Source organism: Danaus plexippus, chromosome 2 (genome assembly GCF_018135715.1).
Source record: "Danaus plexippus chromosome 2, MEX_DaPlex, whole genome shotgun sequence".
NCBI classification, from domain to species: Eukaryota; Metazoa; Arthropoda; class Insecta; order Lepidoptera; family Nymphalidae; genus Danaus; species Danaus plexippus.
The window spans coordinates 2,947,965-2,969,552 of NC_083537.1; the positions used below are offsets into that span (position 1 = coordinate 2,947,965).

The following is a 21,588-nucleotide window of genomic DNA, read 5'->3' on the forward strand; positions in this document are numbered from 1 at the left end:
AATTTTACTTTTTTCCAGCAAACAATCACATTTGCAGTTTAATATCTGACAGGCGTTTGGCAGCGATATTCTACAACGAAGTTTAAATTTATCTGTGACAATATGTAATAGTAGAAATACTTGAACTTTTTCATCGTTATTCATTACATTTACAATATATATATATATATATATATATTGTAAATTTTTAAAATTGAGCAAACAATTCTAAGCATGACTTTTAAAACATATGTTGTTAATTTTTATAGTTAAACAATTCTACACGCGATTTATCAATTCTCGATATCATATAAAAAAAACATCGTAAAATTTTGCTAGTGTAATAATTATAAATAAAAATTTATGTCTGTATATCTAATAAATGAATGTTATTTTATCAAACACCTCAAATAAACACCACAGTTACACCAAAACAAAACGAACAAATAATGAAACTGCCTCACGTGTTGTTAAACAAAACTGAACGCTTTCCATCAATTTAAGATTGGACACATTATTTGTTTACAAGGAACGCGGCAACAGCTTACGTTATCGTCTTAAGAATTCCTATACCTTGGCCATGGCATGCATGTCGATGGGCATGTAGTCGCAGAAAGCGACGCGGCGGCGGCGTCTAGACATGCTGTCTACACGCTCCTACGACCTACACTGAACTGACGTCCGGCACGAGACGACTTCGACGCCACACGCCCGCCCAATTTCTACAGCGCTTGCCATTTCAATTTGCGATTGCATTTTGAACAATCGGACGATTATTAGCCGATATATCTTTATAAACCAATAAAGTATTACATCCATTGTGAGTTCACTTATCAAATTATGCGAAGACGTATTGTTATAATGTAATGGTAAAAGTAACGCGGAAATTTCTTTCAAGTCCACAAAGAACATTACAAACAAGACGTGGTCTTAATATTTGATTACGTGAGAACATTTGGTTTATAGTTTTTACTCATGAGAAAATAACAAGACTACGTTTGAGCTGTGTTATATTTTTCTTCATTAACATCTTTCGGTAGATTGAATAGTTCTTATAAAGAAAACGACCCTGAGAGCCTCGTGGTTTTAATGAGCATATCTTAAGTCCAATCAAAGAGATAATGAACATAAATATGGTAAATTTATTTTTAAGTTCGTTAACCTTCAAGTTAATCCTTGAAGGATAAAACCACTTATCTTAACGTCACATCTATGCCGACGACACGAGTCTTGACTTGTTTGACGTCACTTAGAAAACTCAAACACTTATTTCTTATTACTTTTCCTTAAATGATCTATTTCTTCTAAATTATTGTGTGATTATTTCAAAAGTTGGCTAATATATTTTTATTACGTATTTTATATTTAATTAACGTGTCGAAGTTCACAAAATTTTTCTCTAATATACTCAAATGTACCAACAGAATAAACGCCAAACACGAATAGTAATCTTTTGAAACAATACTACAAAAACTTTATTTCAAAACCAACAATGACGTAGAAATAATAATTTCTCATTTGTTTACAGTGTTGACATGTACATATATATATATCAATGTAGCAGTTAGTTTTTTACTATCAGCGGGATAACAAGCCCGTTTCGTATGCGTAACGAGTGTACTTGAAGTCGGAATGTTACGATGATGTCAACTGTTATACGTGTTTCAAAATGTTAGAGCATCAGTTTAACCTGAATTATGTGTTCATTTTTAATCTACAATACATATACATGTATGTATATACCGCCATATTGCCATAAGTAGTTTTGATAACGTTCAATATTACAACTTAGTGGTGGGTTTAAGTTTTTGATTATATATATATTGAAAATATCTCGCGTACAAGTTTACCAAAATTTTTAGATTGTAATAAATAATATGCACAAACTCGTACTTGCGAATCGAATAACGGAAGAAAATATTTTGATTTACTTCTTCATTCATGCTAATAAAACAGTCATCGTAAAAAACTGAAAGGTTTGTAAGGATCGGAATATCTATTCGATGGACAATGAATTCAAGGATAATGACGAAGATGGCGGATTCTGTAGAAGTTTTAGAATAAATTATTTTTGACCCAGGATTAAATTACGTCAACTGTTCCTGTTTTCAGTTCAATATCATTATATTTAGATGATATTTTATTTCTCTGCATTAAACATTTGACATTACATATTATTTAGGTAAGAAATATTATTAGGGACCGAACTATTTTACAGCGAAAACCAAATATTTCTGAATCAAAATGTTTTAATAATCTAGTCAAAGTTACATGAAAATCCGTTCTGCAGTACTGAAATTTTATTTTTTATTAAATATACCCCAGATATTTAGAAAGTCTGATAAATGCCAATATATAGACATGGTTGACACGTCTTTCTATTACGTAAATGGCCATGCTCACGTATTTATACATATGTATATAGATTTGCTTGCAAAATAGATTGCTATCATTAGTTTAATGTAATCTGTCATATAAACTGGAAAGCGGAATTGACAGACAAACTATTAATCAACAGTACCCTTAGAGTACACGTAACCCAACTGGTATCTGTTGTAATATATATATATATATATATATATATATATATATATCACGTGCCTCACTGACGTATACAGGTAACCAATAAATATAACTGTTGATCAAACTATGATGGCTCAATTAAATGAAACTAGTATTATTCGGATTTACTACGTGGATTTTATTATTTAAAAACTACATAATCCCGACGTTTCGGTTACTTTGCAGCAACCGTGATCACGGGCAGACGAGATGTGAATGTCTGTCAGTTGGTCCTGACCAATTATACTAGTTTCATTTAAATGAATAAAACTCGCGAAAATCTTAGATCTCCATTATATGATGGCTCAATTTTTTTTAGGTTCGTGATTTCAATTACGCATTTTCATAAATATATAGCATTGTTCGGGATAAATGAATTTAAAGCACTTCATTTTTGTTCAATAAAATAATTAATTAAATGAGTTGAAATTGTGAGGTTGAGCGTAAATTTTAAATACTTATTTTTATTTAAAAAAAATAATGTTTGAAAAACTCTATCTTGGCATGAAATTAAATTTTGTCTCCATAATCAATTTCAAAATTAAAATCAACATAATACGATGGTGTGATTTCTATTTATGTATTTAGTTTAAGAAAAATAAGGAGAGAAAAGCTTTGATGCAAGTGTGGTTTGTGGAAAATATTACAAAAATGCACGTTATATTGGGCTCGTCCGGGATTTGAACCCGGGACCTCTCGCACCCGAAGCGAGAATCATACCCCTAGACCAACGAGCCGATACGGATCAGACTAAATAATAGGTTTAGTTATATATTGTCCCCTCGAAATAATATAGCATTATTCAAAAATATTACTCGAATAATAAGCATTTAATTCAAGTGGCAGTAAAAAGAGGATTTCATAATTTCCTTAAATATATCACAACTATTCTAATAGATATTTTCAGAAGAATTGGAGGATACATAGGCCGCTATTACCTATAAATTTTGTTATGAATAATTTACGCTAATGTTATCATAATACATGATAAGCCCATGGAAATTTTGCCAGATTTACTCAACAATTTCTCTATGCGAATGGAAATAACGGCCCTAATCATAATTTATGTGTTTCTACATACAACTAGCCGTTTCAAAGTCATGCAACAGTTAATGTGAATCATAGAAGTCGGTGGTTGTGCTGAGGTGCCACTCAACTACGGTAAAGTTTTCAGTTTCGAATACAGATGAGAAAAAATTGTGTGCAAAGAGTTCCAATTACGGCAAATGGATGTGAGAAAATGCAAAAGCCGCCTTTGGCAGAACATTTGCTGATAGCTATCCCACTTATACAAGGAATCTTCTAAATGGAGTCGCAAGCGGTTTGTTAGAATTCAGAGTAGTGTGGAAGCAGAATCGCGTATGCCACACAGGACATCAAAATTAAGGCATAGAGAGGTAAACGTGTAGAACTTGATTAAGTGTGGAAGGTAACTCTGGCAAATTCACCTCGGGCGGAGGCTCCAGGTCTTCGTCCGGCGGCTTGGGCGGTGGGGGCGCAGGGTCCCCAGGGCACCACGCGCGCCCGCTCCTGCCCCACATAACATTCTGTCATACACCTTACATCTTGCTTCCATATGCTAAAACACCTACACAACAACATCATATACGCATCTGCTTGTGCAAACTATTTGTCATTTCATTCGGATACGTTAAAACCGAACGCGTGGATACATGATAGTGTTCTCTTTCATAATCATGTTTTCCTAACTACTCTGAAATAGTGAGACGTAAATCAAAATGAACTTTAATGGATGACGATGGTAACTGAATTGTTTAAATTGATGAGGCGATTCAGACGTTACGGGCGCTTAATGTAGTAAAATCGTCTCGGATGCAGAACAATGGTACTAAACCGCCAGTGACAATAAATGCGAACGTTTATACGGCTGTAAAGCAATCGATGTGGTGCCGAATTAAATTAGAAGTGTTGGCTGGCAGCCAATAAAATAACCGGTCTATTGATGTAATTGAGGGTATTTAAACATTAGAACAAAAGAAGAAATTATATGATCATTTTGATTTTCAATAATTTCAGTTTTATCATTAACAGTTTAATGGTCAGCGCGAGACTCTTTTTCCAGGAAACAGGTAAATTATATATTTAACAGGTCACCTGTAAGCCTGGTCATGAGGCGGGAGGCCCAAGCCGGAGTCCTCGGAGGGCGAGCGGTGATCCACAACGAGGGGCACTTCAGCCGGCGCCTCCTACAAAAACAATCTATACCTGACCCTACAATTCATCAATCAGTTGTTGTATTAACTCGGTTTACACCATTTATATAACCTATCGCGTCGTCGTCTACCGTCGCAGTCGCTCTCTGTATTCGTTTAGTGTATTTGCCTGCCAAGCGCACATATGAAACAAATTTAAGAATGTAAAATAAACTTTGAAAATGATATTCACCAATAACACTATGATGATGACCTATTACACCGACAACAGTTCTACATTAGACTCAATTCCATTTCACCTATACATAACAAAAAGCTGCAACGTTTATACACACATCAGTTATATGCTTCAGAAGCAACACAATACAAATTCTAATTTAAGGCTTCACCATGCGAAACGTGAAACGATAAAGTCATTGCATTTGTGGCAACTGAAATATCAATGTTTAATTTATAAGAAATATTTTAGGGTGCTAATAGAATGTACTATAGTTGCATTAAATGCAATGCATGCAGATCGCTTCGCGTTGCATGACCATGCAACATTTAACAGGCGTCACACTCACCGGGTCGTGGAGGTCGTGCATGGTTGACGACGGCAGCATGTGTCGTTCGCCACTTCGCTATAAGCATATCAAAGCTTTAACAATATTTACAACACACACTGAATAACTCCGCCAATTTGTAATTTCGTAAAATTCGTGAATAAGCGGAGACAAATACTTTTAAATTATCCCAGTTTGTATGAACGGTTAATAGGAACTTCAAGATTTTTTCTAACACACCTAACGATACAAATAGAAATTCTTACTTGTTCTTGTAATAGCGTAATGAAAAGTGGATAGCTTACTCCGTATTATCTTATTATTTTTTCTAAATTAAACTTTGTACAAATATTGTAATATGAAAATTTTATGATATACATAAATAGAAATGTTCATTCTAAATTCCTTCAAAAAGAAATATTCGGACGTGAGAATTTTGCCAAATGACTAAAAATAAAAGCCAGCAAAACCACTGCTGCACGTAAATAAGAGCTCAAATGAGAAGATAAAATTATAATTAAACCTTAAAAGGAAGACGGGAGAAAAGAAATAGGATTTTGTTAAATGAGTACGGAATTAAAAATCGCCTAGATTGCGTGAAAACATTCTGCTTTTCTGCTTAATAGTATATCATGATAGAGCGACGGCCACTTTATATAAATTAATGTATTTTATTTACTTTATCTTAACACATCCGTCAGGATTAAGTTTAACGAAGAAGGCCTTGACAGTATCTAAAAAAGGTTAGAGTGACGTTAATTGAAAGGCAAAGCTACCTTCACATGGTGTTCTGTACCGTCCTCGGGGCGTCTATACACGAGCTCGTCGAAACGAGGCCGGTCCTCAGGAAGTAAAAACTCCCGGATTTCCGTCAGAAGGGAATACTGCGAACAATAAAAATCTTATATAATAATAGGTCCTTAAATCTTTTCTTCCCAGCATTCTTAATTCAAAAATACAATATATATATGTATTATCAAGTTAAAACTTGTACACGAAATACGCCTTATTTGCAAAACAATAAATCATTAACAAATGTAATAAAGTAAATCCATTATGCATCCGATTGTGGACATTGGCTATCGCTATTCATCCGTCATTGGTCGAGTCTGAGCCACATTGTAAATTACATTTTAGCAAATATTAGCGACCGTTATTCATTAGTGTTTGGTTAACTGGAACAAGCTCTTGCGATATGTTTATTCACCATCTGATGGATTGTGCTATAAATCACTTTTGGGAGTCTTTATATAGCAAAATTAGTAGCAATATATTACTCTCCATTAGCCACAAAAGTTCTCAGGACAGATAATAACAGGCATAATTAATAACAGGCAACATTGTCACAGAAAAGAAATTTCCATTACATTATCCCATAAATATAATTTTAATTATTTGGCCAAAATTTGACAGTAATTATTTTATTTATGGCAATATTTTTTTTTTAATTAAACCCACTGTAGAATACTTAATTACATAAAGATAATTAGACGCATACATAACAAAATGACAGCAAAAAATGTTAATACAGATTATATTCCCATAAGAGAAATTATGTTTATGAAGCAATTACCATCTGTGAATAAAAGCATAAATAGCCAAAACGGTCATTACTTAGCAGTAAAGGAAATGCGAGAACCGTTTGTCCTCTGTCAAATCGCGTATGAAATAAAAGTCAACGAGCTAGAATTAGCGGGGTGTAACATTAGCACCTCATTAACTATTATGAATATTATAAGTAACGATACTTTATTTACGTTTATAGTCTGAACAGTTATGCTTCTTAAAATACTTAAATACTTCTCTAACATGAACGTCATGAAAATTAGAAAACGATTCTCGATAGTAATTTATTAGAATTATCGATTTTTACAACGCCATTGATACATGAGAAAATTCCATGATTTCTCGTGTACAGTAGAAGAAAATTGTATTTGGCGGAATGGAAGTTTTAAATTAGACACGTCAAAACCTTCAAGCGAACCAACCACCCACCTTATGAGGTTCATGAACGTCTTGTACGTCTACGTGACAACCTGATATATGAGAGGGGAATTCATTTCAATTTTAAATCGAATTCCAATACAGTTCTGTGTTCAATAAAAACATTCTATCAATTCCGTAGAAGCTTTATTCACGTGAAATATATTGATAGAAACGGATAAATGATACGGTTCAATACATTAATTCTTATAATTGCTACTCATTTTCATCCCATGTATCTTTAAATGTCCGTCAATAAATGTAATTTTATTACTCAAGAAACTTTAGAGAAAGAACAATAATATGACAGTTCTATAACGTTTGATATTCTTTTCAGACAGAATGAGAGTCATCGCTTAGATAAATCCCTTTATTTATAATATTTTACAAAAGTTTCCTGAAAGAGATCGCTTGTTAGATCGGACAGTCTATTGTTATATAATATAGTGTCCATCTATCATTTTTTATTGTTACGGTCTTTTAATTAGCCACAAAACATATTTATTTTAATAACCACCATGATATTGCTGAATGATAAATTATAAATAACTTACTTTTTGGGGTGTGTCGAGTAAATCTCTTAAAACTGTGAGGAATGCGTCAGCCGTGAGTCTTCTGTTGGCGTATTCCTCCATGTAATATGCCAGCGCGGGCAAGTCGCTTTGAGGTAACAACGACTTTGCCTTCTGTTCGACAGCTGTTGCAGCCGCACCTCTTCTTTTACCCCAGCCGCTTATTCTATGACGAGGATATTGGCTATTAATTTAAAGAAAGGAAATATATTTGCGAAAAAGTATTTTCTCAAAGATCAGTAGTTCTGTCTTTGTGAAGTCTTATAGTTTGTCTAAAAACCTCTTCATGAGAACCCTAATTTTATAAAACATTTAGAAGTTGTAGTGTCAGCAAAACAAAACTCACACCCGCTAGAAAGTGATTAACAAAAACATTCACATAATAATTATAAAGTGAATTCTTAATAGAACCAAATTTAAACGACTCTCAGAATATCTGTGGTATTTTAAGAGCATCGTAGATTCTGTTTGTAGGAAGTTTTTAGAGACATCAAAGACAATATTGCCGGCCTTGACTTGATCGTCGTCATAAATCAAATTACTGATTCCTAACATTACACCGCTTTAATAACCCTTTGACGAACATTGCTTTGTACTGCTGTTATATTTATTAAATAGTTGATCGATATTACAATTCAAAAGACATATTTTACAAATAAAATTTTGTGGATAAGCTTCGAGCTATTAATTTCTCAAAAGTCTTTTAGATAAAACAGATTTATAAAAAAAATAACGAGTATTGGTAAAGAATTGTTAATAATTAGTTATTTTAGGATACCTAGGGGCGGCATCTCGTTCTCCATAAGCAGTACAAGCGTGAGGAACTTTTCCAACATCTCTCACTAGCAAAGACATTCGTTTATGGTACTTCAGCTGGGCGACAGCTTCGTCGTGAGTCACATCTACGAATGATTGTCCATTCACTTCCAAGATCTGGTCGCCGACCTGGTTAAAGATAATAGAAAAATTTTATTCAGTTTTTTATTATTCAGATTACGTATATTCTTAATTTTAGTTTTTATATAGTATAGGCGTACATACAAATCTAGTATAAACTAGAACAAAATAAGGAAAGAAATAACGACAACTCCGGTGGCCGAGGCTAATGCTCTCATAAAAATCAATTCAGTTTCTTAGACAGAACAGTGAACTTGGTAACCTTTAACATTTCAGTGCACGATCGATCTCTGTCCATCCGACACGTGATCTGTTAAATGTCAATAGATCCCAGATAATATAACTGACATTCCACTTTTCTCTATATTAATTCAACACCTAAGTAAAGATAAGACCAAATAAGTATTCGAAAAACGTTTATTGTTTCAGTGAAAAATTCACTTACACCACAATTAATTCATAAAGAAAACAAAATTTGGGTTTTACGAAATTAAATATTAAAATTCATAAGACTTCTGAAATATCAGAATAAAATAGAATGGAACGTGCTCTGAGTATCTATCGGTCAGTTGGGCGTAACCTAAAACAAATGCCATAAATCTTTAGCCGCACCTCCGCCGTTGCCATATTTCTTTCGAACTGCACAAAACACGAGGTCGTAAATATTTTTCGTTCTGTATACACCTTTATAAATATTGTTATTAGGTTCAGAGATTTATAAATCCATTTCAAACTCCTTTTACAATAGGGGCATTTGTTTGTTACGAACATAATTCTACGAGTAACTTGTAAGCCCTTGCTATACATATCTACACCTTCATAAATTCACCTGAATCATCGAAATTACAGACCTTTTGGTAATATTGGATGAAGCATTACGTTTATAAATCATATTGATCACATGGTGGCAAAGTGTTAAATTAAATTTATTTAATATAAGGACTAGAGATACTGTACTGCCGTTGACACCGCGGCTACATCGACTTTAAAACGATTTTGATAAGAACAGTATCAACAGAAAATTGTAACATTGTATTATTATTAAGGTAGAACTGGTGTATTTCTAATTAATTTATTTTAATAATTTGGAGACTTGTATATTTTTGAGAATAGTATTTATTGTGGTATAATGTGGTAAGATTTACGAATGAAAAACTGTTAACCATCCGTATGTAGTGATGACGACTCGGACTAAACACACCGACGATGGCTTACCTATATAAGTAATAACTTAATATTTTCGTTTTACACCTCTATTGGAAATTATAGTATTTTTTTTTTAAATATTTAATTTATAAATTATGGAACAAAGTAATGTTATTTTTGAATTGTTTCTGTACTTCATAAAAATTAACACAATGTAGTGAAAACATGTACGGAATAGGTATAACAAATTAATTGACAGATAATTTTTATAACGTTAGATTACAAAGTGACTCACAACCGTGGTCTTTCATTGCATTGCCCATAAACATTTATCTTTTTCTATAAACTTACCATAAGTCCCGCCCGGTCAGCTACAGAATCCTTGTCAACCCCTGTGATGTATATTCCAAGGTTGTACTCCAAACCTCCGCGAATCATCAGTCCGAGTGACTGCCCCGGCTCGATACACAAATCCACCTACACAGATAATATATAAAGGTGAGGAAATACGTGGCATTAAGACTATTACTTTAAAACTACAACCCCATTTATTAGCCAAAATTAAAATGTTTAATTGCTGTACATAACTTCACGTTAAGTAAAATAATTATAAGAAAAGTTCTCTTTAGACCCAATCTTAGGCTGCAGGGTGTATCTAATGTCAATAGTTATGTGTTGTATAAGCGGAGTCGTTACAACTCCTAACGATGCTGATATTGACCATTGACTGGCGATTAGCATACCTACAACATGATGGATCACCCAGAACATACTTGTAATGCAAGACATACATAGTAGAACTGAAAATTGGTATCTGTTAAATATTAAAAAAATGTTTTTAACATTACAAAACCGTATATTGTGATTTTATTGTCCATAAAAAGTACTCGCTTTCCATATGAAAAGGAAGGATTAAAGCCTTAAGATATTGCGTAATGGCACGCACATGACAGAGCAGTCCCCATTTGATACGCAAATTCTTTTATTTTATTTCGCCTAAAATATATTTGACGCTTGTAATCAAAACATGAATGCTGTCGATATCTATTGTGTCGTCATTTTTATGGAAAATCATCGCTTTAATTGCTTTTTATATAAGAGAAAAAAATAAAGAAACCTCTTTTTACATAACAAAATTTAAAATATTAAACAATTAATGGAAAATGTCAAAATAAAATAATGAAAAAGAATAGTTATGTCGCAAATACATAGTTTAATTTCAAACGTGTACTCGCGAAAATCTTAGTAAATGTATAAAACCTTATTTCATTAAAAATATTCAAATCCAAGATATCTGCATGTAAATATAATAATAAATCCCTTAAGGCTCACTGACATTGACATGAACTGACATGTGAATAAAGGTATTCGTTGAGTCAATCAAGTATTCTGCCCAAGGTCTGTAATAAGCTCCAGGGAGTTCTGACCTACATGTGCCTAATGAAGCTAAAAGACACTGCTCTGACCCTCCGCACATCTCTAAAAGATTTACATTTTCTTTAAGACAGAAGTCTTTAAATTAATATACATACAAGTTTGTGTTTCAAGGACTATGTCAGAGGTCTATGCTTTTGGGCTTTACTTATGTTTAAAAAATCATGACATTGACTATAATAAAATATTATTTTCATTTCATATTGATACCTATATATAAAAATACTTGATTAAATTTATAATTCAAATAACTTCAGTAAGTTACAAGAATTGTGTAATAAATATCGCTGAGGGTTTTCAGACGCATTTTATTGTGTCTTTCGCTATTCATGTCCGTAATTAAATTTTCCCTTGAAGTTTCTTTTTGAATTTATAGCTGATTTAAATAAATTAAGTATTGAAAGCGGCTTTTGTTCTGGAATATATAATAAAATATTACGATATCCTTGACTTTGAAATAAAATTTATTTCTTTTTTACGATTTTTTGAGTACAAAGGATTTAGACATGAGAACTTATTCCAACGTAACAATCCGGGTAAGGGTGGCTTATCTCTTACAAGAGATTTTTGGCAGAAAAAGTTTTTAGGAATATATATTTTTGCTGGTTTACGAAATATTTAGCATTTTCAGACGGAAAATGTAAACCATTAATATTTAGGTTTTTGCTAGAAATAAAAATATATATTCTATAGTTATTAAAAAAACGTACTTAAGTACGTAATATATGTGCAATATGGCTATTGTAATCTATTGGGGATTTACTACTTTACAAAATTATCAATTGGTTATTAATTAAACAATATATATTTTATTTACCCTCCGTATAGAGCGATCCTTGCTTGCAGATCTCAGGGGTCGTTGTGGTGGTGGCGAGGCTGGCCTGCCGTATCGATCCATCCAAGAACAGGAAGCCCTACCAACTAACGCACCAGCCGTTCTAACCACCATAGTCAGCTGGCGACACGACTTGAGCATCTGAGGACAAATATAAAATAAAAAAAAACTGTCCAACGTACAAACAAAATAGGTTTGTGTTTTTATTTAAACTGACATTATCTAAGCACTCTCTTTAATATCCGTAATAATAATTTAGTAATTAAAAAGCTGTTAGCATTTGTTATTAGTGGTCTAGGTATATAATAACCTGTGAATAAAACGATGCATTACGAGCAATACATCACCAACAGCAAACCAGTTTACACGTGATATAACTACAACAAGTTTATAAAATTTTATTTTGATAATTTCAAAGAGAAAGAAGAGAATAATATAGAGAGAGGAGCTTGGATGGATAAGGTGAGCGTTTAATGCGCGTTAGATAAGGGCCCCTTAAACCTACGCCTACATTTACACCTGCGTCGCAAGTCCTAGGCACTGTTAAAGGTCTTCTGCCTGCAACGCGATGGACCCGGCACCCGCACGGTGAATCCATGGAATACTGAGAAGTTTTCATCTCAAACTAAATGATATTAGACATTGCAATAAGTATTTTAAAAGAATATGTGAAAAGTAGTAAAAGCTTCAACTTATCTCGTTTTAATGGCAATGTTCTAAGTTAAATTACAACGGTGCATTGTTAAAGCAACGGACGAGACAAACATGAGACGGTTGATTAATAGCTTGCAGACAACACACCGTGCCTTCATCAACGTGAATAAGACCTTCCTTTTAAAGCTTCTTCTTAAGACTGAATGTATTCAGGTTTAAGGTTCTTTTTAGAGCCGAATATATATATTTGTTGTTATTAATTTTCCTTCTTATACAATTTAAACATGTAAACTAGTTCACCGTAAATGATGGAGATTTATATTTTGCGATATCGACCAAATTTATATTTTATATATATTTATTTGTATTCAATTATGTTTGTTATAAAAATATGTGCTTCTTTATGATACTAATTTAATTGAATTTATGTTTTTCATTTACTATTTTGTTTTGCAAACATAAAGAGATAGCAGAGACAAGGTAATAAATGTTTGTTCACCATCTTATCAGACTAAATGCAAAAATTAGGGTTTTAACAACTAACATTTTATATTATTTAAAAGAGGGAAACAGACATATTAGTAAGGGAAAAAATAAAAAGAGACAATGGAAAGTGAGGTAAATTTCATTCTCGATATATATAAAATACGTTTTAAACTCCTAACACAGCCCTGTCGACTGTTTCCAGTGACGCTGAATATTTGAAGTGAAATATAAATGCTCAGCTCGTGGTTAGGGATCCGAAATATCTTCGTTGAAATTTATGAGGTCTGTTTGTGAATCGGTTAGCCTTGTTTTATACATATTCAAACAGACCACAAAGACTTAGATTCTCTTGAAACTATCCCTCCATCTTAAGCGTAACTGTTCCAATCGGCGTTATACTGACTCTAATATATTGAACTGTGACATAATTACTATTTGACATTTAAAACCCAAATTAAAGTTATGAATATTTAAATCTAACTTACATTTCGAAAGTGTCCAACAAAATTTTAAATTGACTTTTAAAGTTCACTTAAATTTTACAGAGCTTTTATCCTGTAACAAAAGTGTCTAATGGAAGCCTCCTAGTCATTGATGGATGTTCGAGTTTTTGTAATCTTTTTTAGTAGTTAGTTCAGTTCGAGTCCCTTTTAACATAATGTAACATTTTGCCATCACGTTATTAAAGCAATTATGAATATATCTAGTAAAGGTCGCTTTCTTGCATAACATTATTGTATTATGAAGTTATTTATAACATTGGGCTGATTTATATTCCACTGCAATAAAATTTTCACATCGATGATAATTTGATTAATTGGCTTAATGGATTAAAGCGATTTTTTTATGTGTGTATTATTTTATGTATTTCCAATACATTTAAGCTTTGATCCAAACTATTATTCTGTTCAGTTCACCACTCGTTCGTTCGCGTCATTGTCTTAAAATGGATACTAATTTCACTTCATACTTCTTATCAATACTGTGATTAAATATATGATGACCGACCTTCAAGTCTTCGGAAAACACAAAGTATGCTATTTGAAAAACCGCTTTCTTCGTGTACAAAATGTTTAAAAGCAATGAAATTTATGATTTATCTTCGTAGACATATGAAAATTATAAGAAAATAACACAAAATACTTAAACTAACATAAAATACACTATGACATAATGAGATCTAAGATTTTCGCGAGTTTTGTTCATTCATTCACCGTGGTCACGGTTGCTGAAAAGTAACCGAAACGTCCGGAGTATGTAGTTTTTACAAAAATAAATCACGCGTAGTTTATCCGAAAAATACTAGTTTCATTTAAATACACTATAACAGTTTTTAATCATAATCGCAGTCTGTACATAAATCTTTTTCCAGCGCCTCTATCGGATTCCACGTTATAATTTACTGGCGTTGTTTCTTTGTTCGTTTATTTTTAGTAGAACAGCTATTCCAATGAAGCGAGAAATGAAAGTCTGGAATCGTCTAACTTTGGTACTGTTTGCCTACAACAAAAACTTACCGACTCGATAGTTTGTTTAATCTTCCAATTACTTCGAAGTTCTTAATGATGTTCTATACACGTGAAAACATCTTCTTCAACACTTAAACGCAGTATTTCAGAAATAAACTCCACTTATTTTCATTAAATTTACTCAGAATATATCCATTATATCAAAACCTTTTTGTTTTTCATATGAACCAGTACGGGAATCATTTTACCAGATACTTAATGGCTCTCTCGCGGCCTAATATTGAAATAAATAATTTTACAGACGATTAAGGTCATAATATCGGCAAACTTTTGCCAGTAAATCATTTATACGGCGGCTATAACAAGTTTTCATATATGTCGAAGGCCTGATGTACGAAAATAAATATACATATATAAACATTACTGTGAAAACAACAAAATCTGACGACTTCTTCTCTTCCGTGCCATTGATTTTATACGTTTCGAGAACTATTGCGATTAAATAATTTTTATTTATAATGTCCATTACTATTGCAACATACGCAGAAATGAAATAGGATCTTATTAAATAAATCCTTATAAAATTAATGTAAGTTACACAATGTATGCATATTTTTAATAATATTTTCAAACAAAGAAAACTACAAAGGCTTGTCGATTCTCGTTAGCCGCAAAGCGGTTCGGTCACGAAATAATTATAGTGGAAATAAAGGTTTTAATTTTCATATTTAGAACGCCGAGATTGTTGTTGGAGTTTTATTTACACGGAAGTTATTCAAGGAACAATTAACTATTGATATATTACACGCAGCGCTGGTAACATTTTACTTAATTTATGTATTAATAGTAACTTTTGTCCGCGGTTTCTTCCGCGTGAACTTCAGAATGCGACTCGGAGAGAAATGTACAATGTGAATCAAAATAATAGACATAACCAACAGCAAAGACATGTATAATCTACGTGACCAGACTGCATATAAAACACAACTACCCATGGCTTATTCAGATGTATAGCTGTGCTCGAATGAAAAATGACAAATTGTATCAATAGTTTAAATATGTATAAACATTTGGAGTCATATTATTATGCCTAAATATTTAAATGCTGTAAAAATATTCCATATAAGACGTAAAGGTTCATTGACAGGTGGATTTTTTTCATATTCATTTCCGTAAGTAATTTCCCACCCTTACGTTTCCGAACGTCATGTGAGTATGTCACCTTTAAGTCCAATTTCCCGAAGAGTATCAGATATCCTATATCAGTTATATTTAGCTACAACAGGAAAGAACTTTGAGGCGATAAATAAAAAACATCTATTGGGAATAGAAAATAATCTGATAATAAATATATTGAATTCACAGTAAAAAAAATATTTAAAAGACACTTATACCACATTGAACCATGTATTTACTTTAAAAAAAGTAAACTAGCAAAATGTTTTATTTTACTTGGGTTTTTTATAAGAAGTTCCAAAGAGGTAATCTTTGAAAATATTTAAATATAGAACAATAGATTATGATATTCAGTAATATAGTTTTATCATCATAAATCTTAGCTATTATTTAAATTTACATTTAAAATTTCTTTTCAAATTTAAGACAGGTCTTTTGGCGCATGCAGAGCGATTTAAAGATTATTAAAAAAGGAATAATTGGGGTGGAGGTGGGACGCGGTAGAGGAGAAACGCTTGGCGAGCGACTTCACACTTTTAATGAACTCATTTTGATTCTCAAAAACATGCCAGCAACAAGTAAATTACACTTGTTTTAGAGGCAATTATAAATATATAAATCTAAATAATATGTTTATCAATAATTTAAAAACATATTTAACCAACCATAGAACGTAATTATGGAAATTTAAACAGTTCTATCGTGATGTATATACACTTTTTTTTTCAATTTTTCCACCTCTTAGAGACTGGAAGTTACAGAGGAAAATCAAAACAGAGTGCCTACACGAAATAGTAAGCCCCAAAAACTATGTTCCAAATAAAATTATGTAATGACAAACATAACGTCACATAAATAATAATATTCCATTAAAATTTACTTGCATCGATAAACATCTCAAAGCATCAATAACAGAAGACATTTGTGATATTACCAAGGTATATAACTTAACGAAGCTCGTGCCCGACTACAGTAGAACGTCTTATCATTGTCATTCAGTTGATTTACAGCAGCTTGTAAATATAATTTGCTGGTACCACCATAGATAGCAAACGGAAAATGGGACAAGCTAAGGTCAAATGTCAGCCAAAATTGTATTGGTATTGATTTTTCGGAGTCCGAAATTAAACGCGAACAGCACGCCCAATGGAAATCTTAATTGAATATATCGTTTTAAACTACAGACACGTTGCAGGCATTATATTATTTCATTTATTTGACATATATGAACTTTTTTTAAGTTTTTTTTTTTATCTGTTTCAATCTGTATACATCTAAACCAAAAGCTTCTTTATAATTCCTTACCTTAAGTGCATCCTCATGTGATATTCCAGAGAAGGGCGTCCCATTGACTTGGAGAATAGAATCTCCCGGTCGTAAGCCTGCTCTCTCAGCTACAGAGCCTTCCTCCACTCTCGATATATACACACCCACACCTATGATAAAGGTATACTCGCTATATATTTGCCATATATACATTCATCTGTTGCATATAGTAAAAATATTACAATAATCAATCAATAACATACATTTTTTTCTCTTTATTTATAGAAATTTTAGATGAAAAGGTTAAGGATGAATCGAATGTTATTTAATTCTATCGATATATTAGCCGAGTAGAGATTAGTATAGTGTAGAGAGGAGTTGATCACTGATTATACGGCTTTGTTTGACCAGCCGAGTGCTATTTATATAGCTCTCGTTGGAACCGGCAATCGATATCAGAAGCTCCGTAGTATGTCCACGCAACTATCCTACATTTTAAAATTGTCGACTAAAAACTTTAAGTATCATTCAATATACACGTGTAATTGAATATTAAGCACTTTTCAATAATAGGATCTTTGCCAAACTACTCGTTTCACTCATATACACAAGCATAAGAAAAACAGTTCCCTATAAGAACGGTATTTTAAAATCTATTCATTTTTAAATAGGGTTTTGCAATCAGATATTATTATGTATCTAATACTTTAAAAAAAACTAAGACATCCAAACTAGGTAATTTTCAAAAATCTTAAATGTCTCCTAAAACATAGGTAAGCATTATTTGTTCAGTACGTAGGAGAATCATTTATACACTTATACACTTTAACGTTTTCCAAAAAATCCAGTCATTTATCATTATAAAGTTCATTCAACTGCCGAGTTTTTTGACGATCACTTTTCAGTTGAAACGCTTACTACTAAAGCGTTAAGCGAGTCTCACCGGCCATTCCTATCATGGAATAATCATTTCATAAAAAATAAAGAAACCTTTTGGACAGTAAATAATTGTTATGTAATTCTTTTGTTTATTATATTAATATTAAAATACCATTATTGCAGTAAGGAGTAAATTCAAGAGATCAAAAACATTAATTTTCTCAGCTCTTGTGTAATGGTAATGATATGATATTGATAAATTATTTAAAAAATCGAAACGGTATTTCTTAGAGTGCAGAATAAATGAATCGTGTTTTTAGGAACAATTGTAGGATATGTTTAATGTCATACCTGCTTCCTTTCCCCCCTTAACGCAGATGCCGAAGCCGTGCGAGTCTGCGGGGTCCCTGCTCATGGTGACCGTCCTCGTGGCCGGCTCCGGCGGCGGCGGCGCCCCGCCTGACGAGTACGGACGCTCCCTCTCTCCGCCACGATATATTGCCTAAGACACATTACACTTTATTTTTGCTCTATTATAATTCATAAGCCCACTATAGACAACTCTAGACAAATCAAGGCATTTATATTATATTTTGGTCTTGATTACATATTTTGAATATATTTTTTTCTTACCAAATAAAGTTACTGAATTGTAGTGGCATTTATTTTATCGTGTTTTATATATTCACAAATTATTAATGTACAATCCCTAGTGGTTATACATATATGTGTGCATATGAAGGTTTAAATGCATAAAAATAGAAAAAATACTGCCGAACCGAACTGAATCCTATTATGTTAGGCTATGCTTCGAAACAAACATCTCGTGAGATCACTAACATCGCTATAATATTGGTAGATGTATAAAGCAAAAGTAAATTCTTTTTCCTTTTAAGCTGCGAGAGAAAAAAGTTGTTTTCATCATACTTTCGCAGTAAAATCAAAAGTTCCCTATCGATAGCCTTATTCACAACAAGCCAGTCACTGTGGAGATGTCTTAAAGCTTTTATAGCGGGGGCCTTCTTTGCTTCATTCAAAATATTGTAATATAAAATTTCATTTCCATTTAGCATTCACAAATATTAAATTGAAATTCAGGACGAGATTCGTGTAATTGTTGACTTAAAGCGAGTCAGGATATTGTTTCAGAAAATTCTTATTTAAAGTTCGAGCGAGCAATTCCATTCATTTTATTAACGAATTGAATATGTACTTGGCTTGTATAATTCAAAAATATTCATATAATAGCCTATGTAACATTGTATCAAGGGAACTGAAGTAATGTATGAGCAAATTTAAATAGCTGAGACTAATCGAATGACAAAATGAACTCTTATTTACTAACACTTAAATTTTATATATATGACTAGCTGTTACCCGCGACTCTGTGTAAGAAAAATAATAAGAAACTATGACAAAACTTTTAAGCCCCGTGTGCGCCCTGCCTCCCTAAGTTACTTTTTATTATATCAGCTACCTGCCAAAAAGTCCCGTTAAACGCGGTTCAGCCATTTTAAATATTAGCCGAAAAAGTCGTATTGTGTTGACATATATATAAAAAAATAGGGGTTGGTGATAAAATAGTAAAAACATTGGATTGTATGTTTTTTTTGATGCGACATTATAAAAAAATAAAAACGAAATATTTCGTGCAAAATTAAAAAAAAAAGTTTAAGGGTGAACAACCCTTATGACTAAGGGGTATGAAAAATAGACGTTGGCCGATTCTCAGACCTACTCAATAGGCTCACAGAATTTCATGAGAATCGGTCAAGCCGTTTCGGAGGAGTACGGGAACGAACATTGTGACACGAGAATTTTATATATAAGATTATGTAATAACACTTAATTCTGCACACGTCATCCCTCACTTTATTTACTTAAAAAATCTTTATTGTCATATTCAAAATAAAAAATACACTATTTGAATGATTTAACACAGACGGAACGTTTCAGCGATACCGTATTCAAGAATTTATAACGTCTATTGCAAAGTGATCTTTATTAAATTCAGTATATTTCAGTTCAATTGTTAGCATTTCAAAGGAATACTTTCATAAAATACAATAGTTTTCAGATAACGCTCGCCGTCTATGGAAATAGAAAAATATTTAAAAAAATAAGTGTTATATTTTGTAACATATTGTGGTATTTTCCACCAAGACAGGATAGTAAAGTAATCTTATTACAATTGCGAATATGGCAACATAAATAGAACCAAGTAAAGCTATAGAAAAGCGACTTCTAGAATAATGTTCCGAACAGTTTTAATTTTATTTCACCAGTCATAAGTTATCTAGAAATGCATACTAAGGAATTATACTGTCTGAGTTTACGCTTTATTTTTATTCTTTATATTAATGAAGCTTTTTAAAAATATGAAAAGTAATAAAATAACTATCTTAATGGTTTTAAAAAGGTCATTAATAAGCCATGAACTTAAACTACTAAGCAACTCATATCTATCAATTTAAAGAAAGTCCCTTTATAATTATTAATGCATAACATTCAGACCACAATGCCGGGCAATCGTATGTAGTACACATTATATTATACGAATTGCTTAAATTGAACATAAAAAAGAGAAAAAATAATTTTTGTAATAGTAGTGCTAAATAAAAAAACTGTAGAAGCTAAAAGTTCTAATTAATTTAAATAAAAAATAAACAACATACGCCCCAGCAACACTATTGATGTAAACTTTAATAAATAGAAGCATTTTTTCGAAGTTAAGTAAATGGAACCTGGAGTTCCTATTAAATCAACAAGTGAGCTAACTTTTATCTTCATTCATCAGGAAGAGTTAAATCGACAGATAACACTAAGTTCAAAGCATTAGTGCTGGGAAAATGCTGGCTTTACAACGTCCTTTCAGTTTAAGTTATTGGATACTAAAGTCTCAAAATCGAAATTTCTCTCTCAGTTGGATGGCTGTTTATTAACAATCAAGCAATATATATAAGTAATAAATTCATATATGTATTTTTGTAAATGAAATTAATAAAATTTTAACTTTACTACAAAACATAGAACTGAATTTACAGCTGGCGAGACTTAAGTAACAAAGCATTTAATTTTAATGAAATTAATAATATTTTGATTGAATTTTATTGAATTATTGTAAGAAATAATATAATAGAAATATATTAAAAAAAAAACATTGGCATACAATAGCAGACATAAATTAAAAAATAAATGTTATGAACGTGTGACTATTACCCCATATTTTTCTTTAGAATCCAATTTGAAACCAAAACAGAGCACAGCAGTTCACTAAACCGCTCAATACTTAGGCACATCACGCACTGTTTCATTGCCTTTAGACTTTCATAGCTGTTGCTACACTTGTACTTCATACAATATCGATCACGAGACTATTTGTAATGTAAATACATATTTTTCCTTGGAGCACATAGAGTTCTAGAATACTTAGAAAACCTGCGTTGAGGGTTATGAAGCAAGATCACCCAATACTGATAACGTCAAATTATTACATGCAATACGAAAGTGAAATAATACTCATATCATTGC

At 32.1% G+C, this 21,588-nt stretch overlaps 1 protein-coding gene and 1 non-coding gene across 5 annotated transcripts in view; both read right to left on the reverse strand.

The window, feature by feature from the left end:
• LOC116779337 (whirlin) overlaps window positions 1-21,588 on the reverse strand; it is a 56,845-nt gene that overhangs the window by 22,255 nt on the left and 13,002 nt on the right. For 2 of the 4 annotated variants that reach the window (XM_032673569.2, XM_061520880.1), the window contains exons 5-14: window positions 18,409-18,559; window positions 17,218-17,348; window positions 12,110-12,268; window positions 10,210-10,335; window positions 8,594-8,760; window positions 7,798-7,981; window positions 6,037-6,144; window positions 5,282-5,338; window positions 4,657-4,748; window positions 3,990-4,071 (exon numbers count right to left, since the gene is read on the reverse strand). In XM_032673569.2, coding sequence (XP_032529460.1) covers window positions 3,990-4,071; window positions 4,657-4,748; window positions 5,282-5,338; window positions 6,037-6,144; window positions 7,798-7,981; window positions 8,594-8,760; window positions 10,210-10,335; window positions 12,110-12,268; window positions 17,218-17,348; window positions 18,409-18,559 — 1,257 coding nt within the window. The remainder of the gene's footprint in view (window positions 1-3,989; window positions 4,072-4,656; window positions 4,749-5,281; window positions 5,339-6,036; window positions 6,145-7,797; window positions 7,982-8,593; window positions 8,761-10,209; window positions 10,336-12,109; window positions 12,269-17,217; window positions 17,349-18,408; window positions 18,560-21,588) is intronic. The other 2 variants (XM_061520884.1, XM_061520883.1) reach the window with 1 other exon arrangement.
• On the reverse strand, window positions 3,207-3,278 carry Trnap-cgg (transfer RNA proline (anticodon CGG)). The gene has a single exon. It is a non-coding gene; the product is annotated as a tRNA-Pro (tRNA).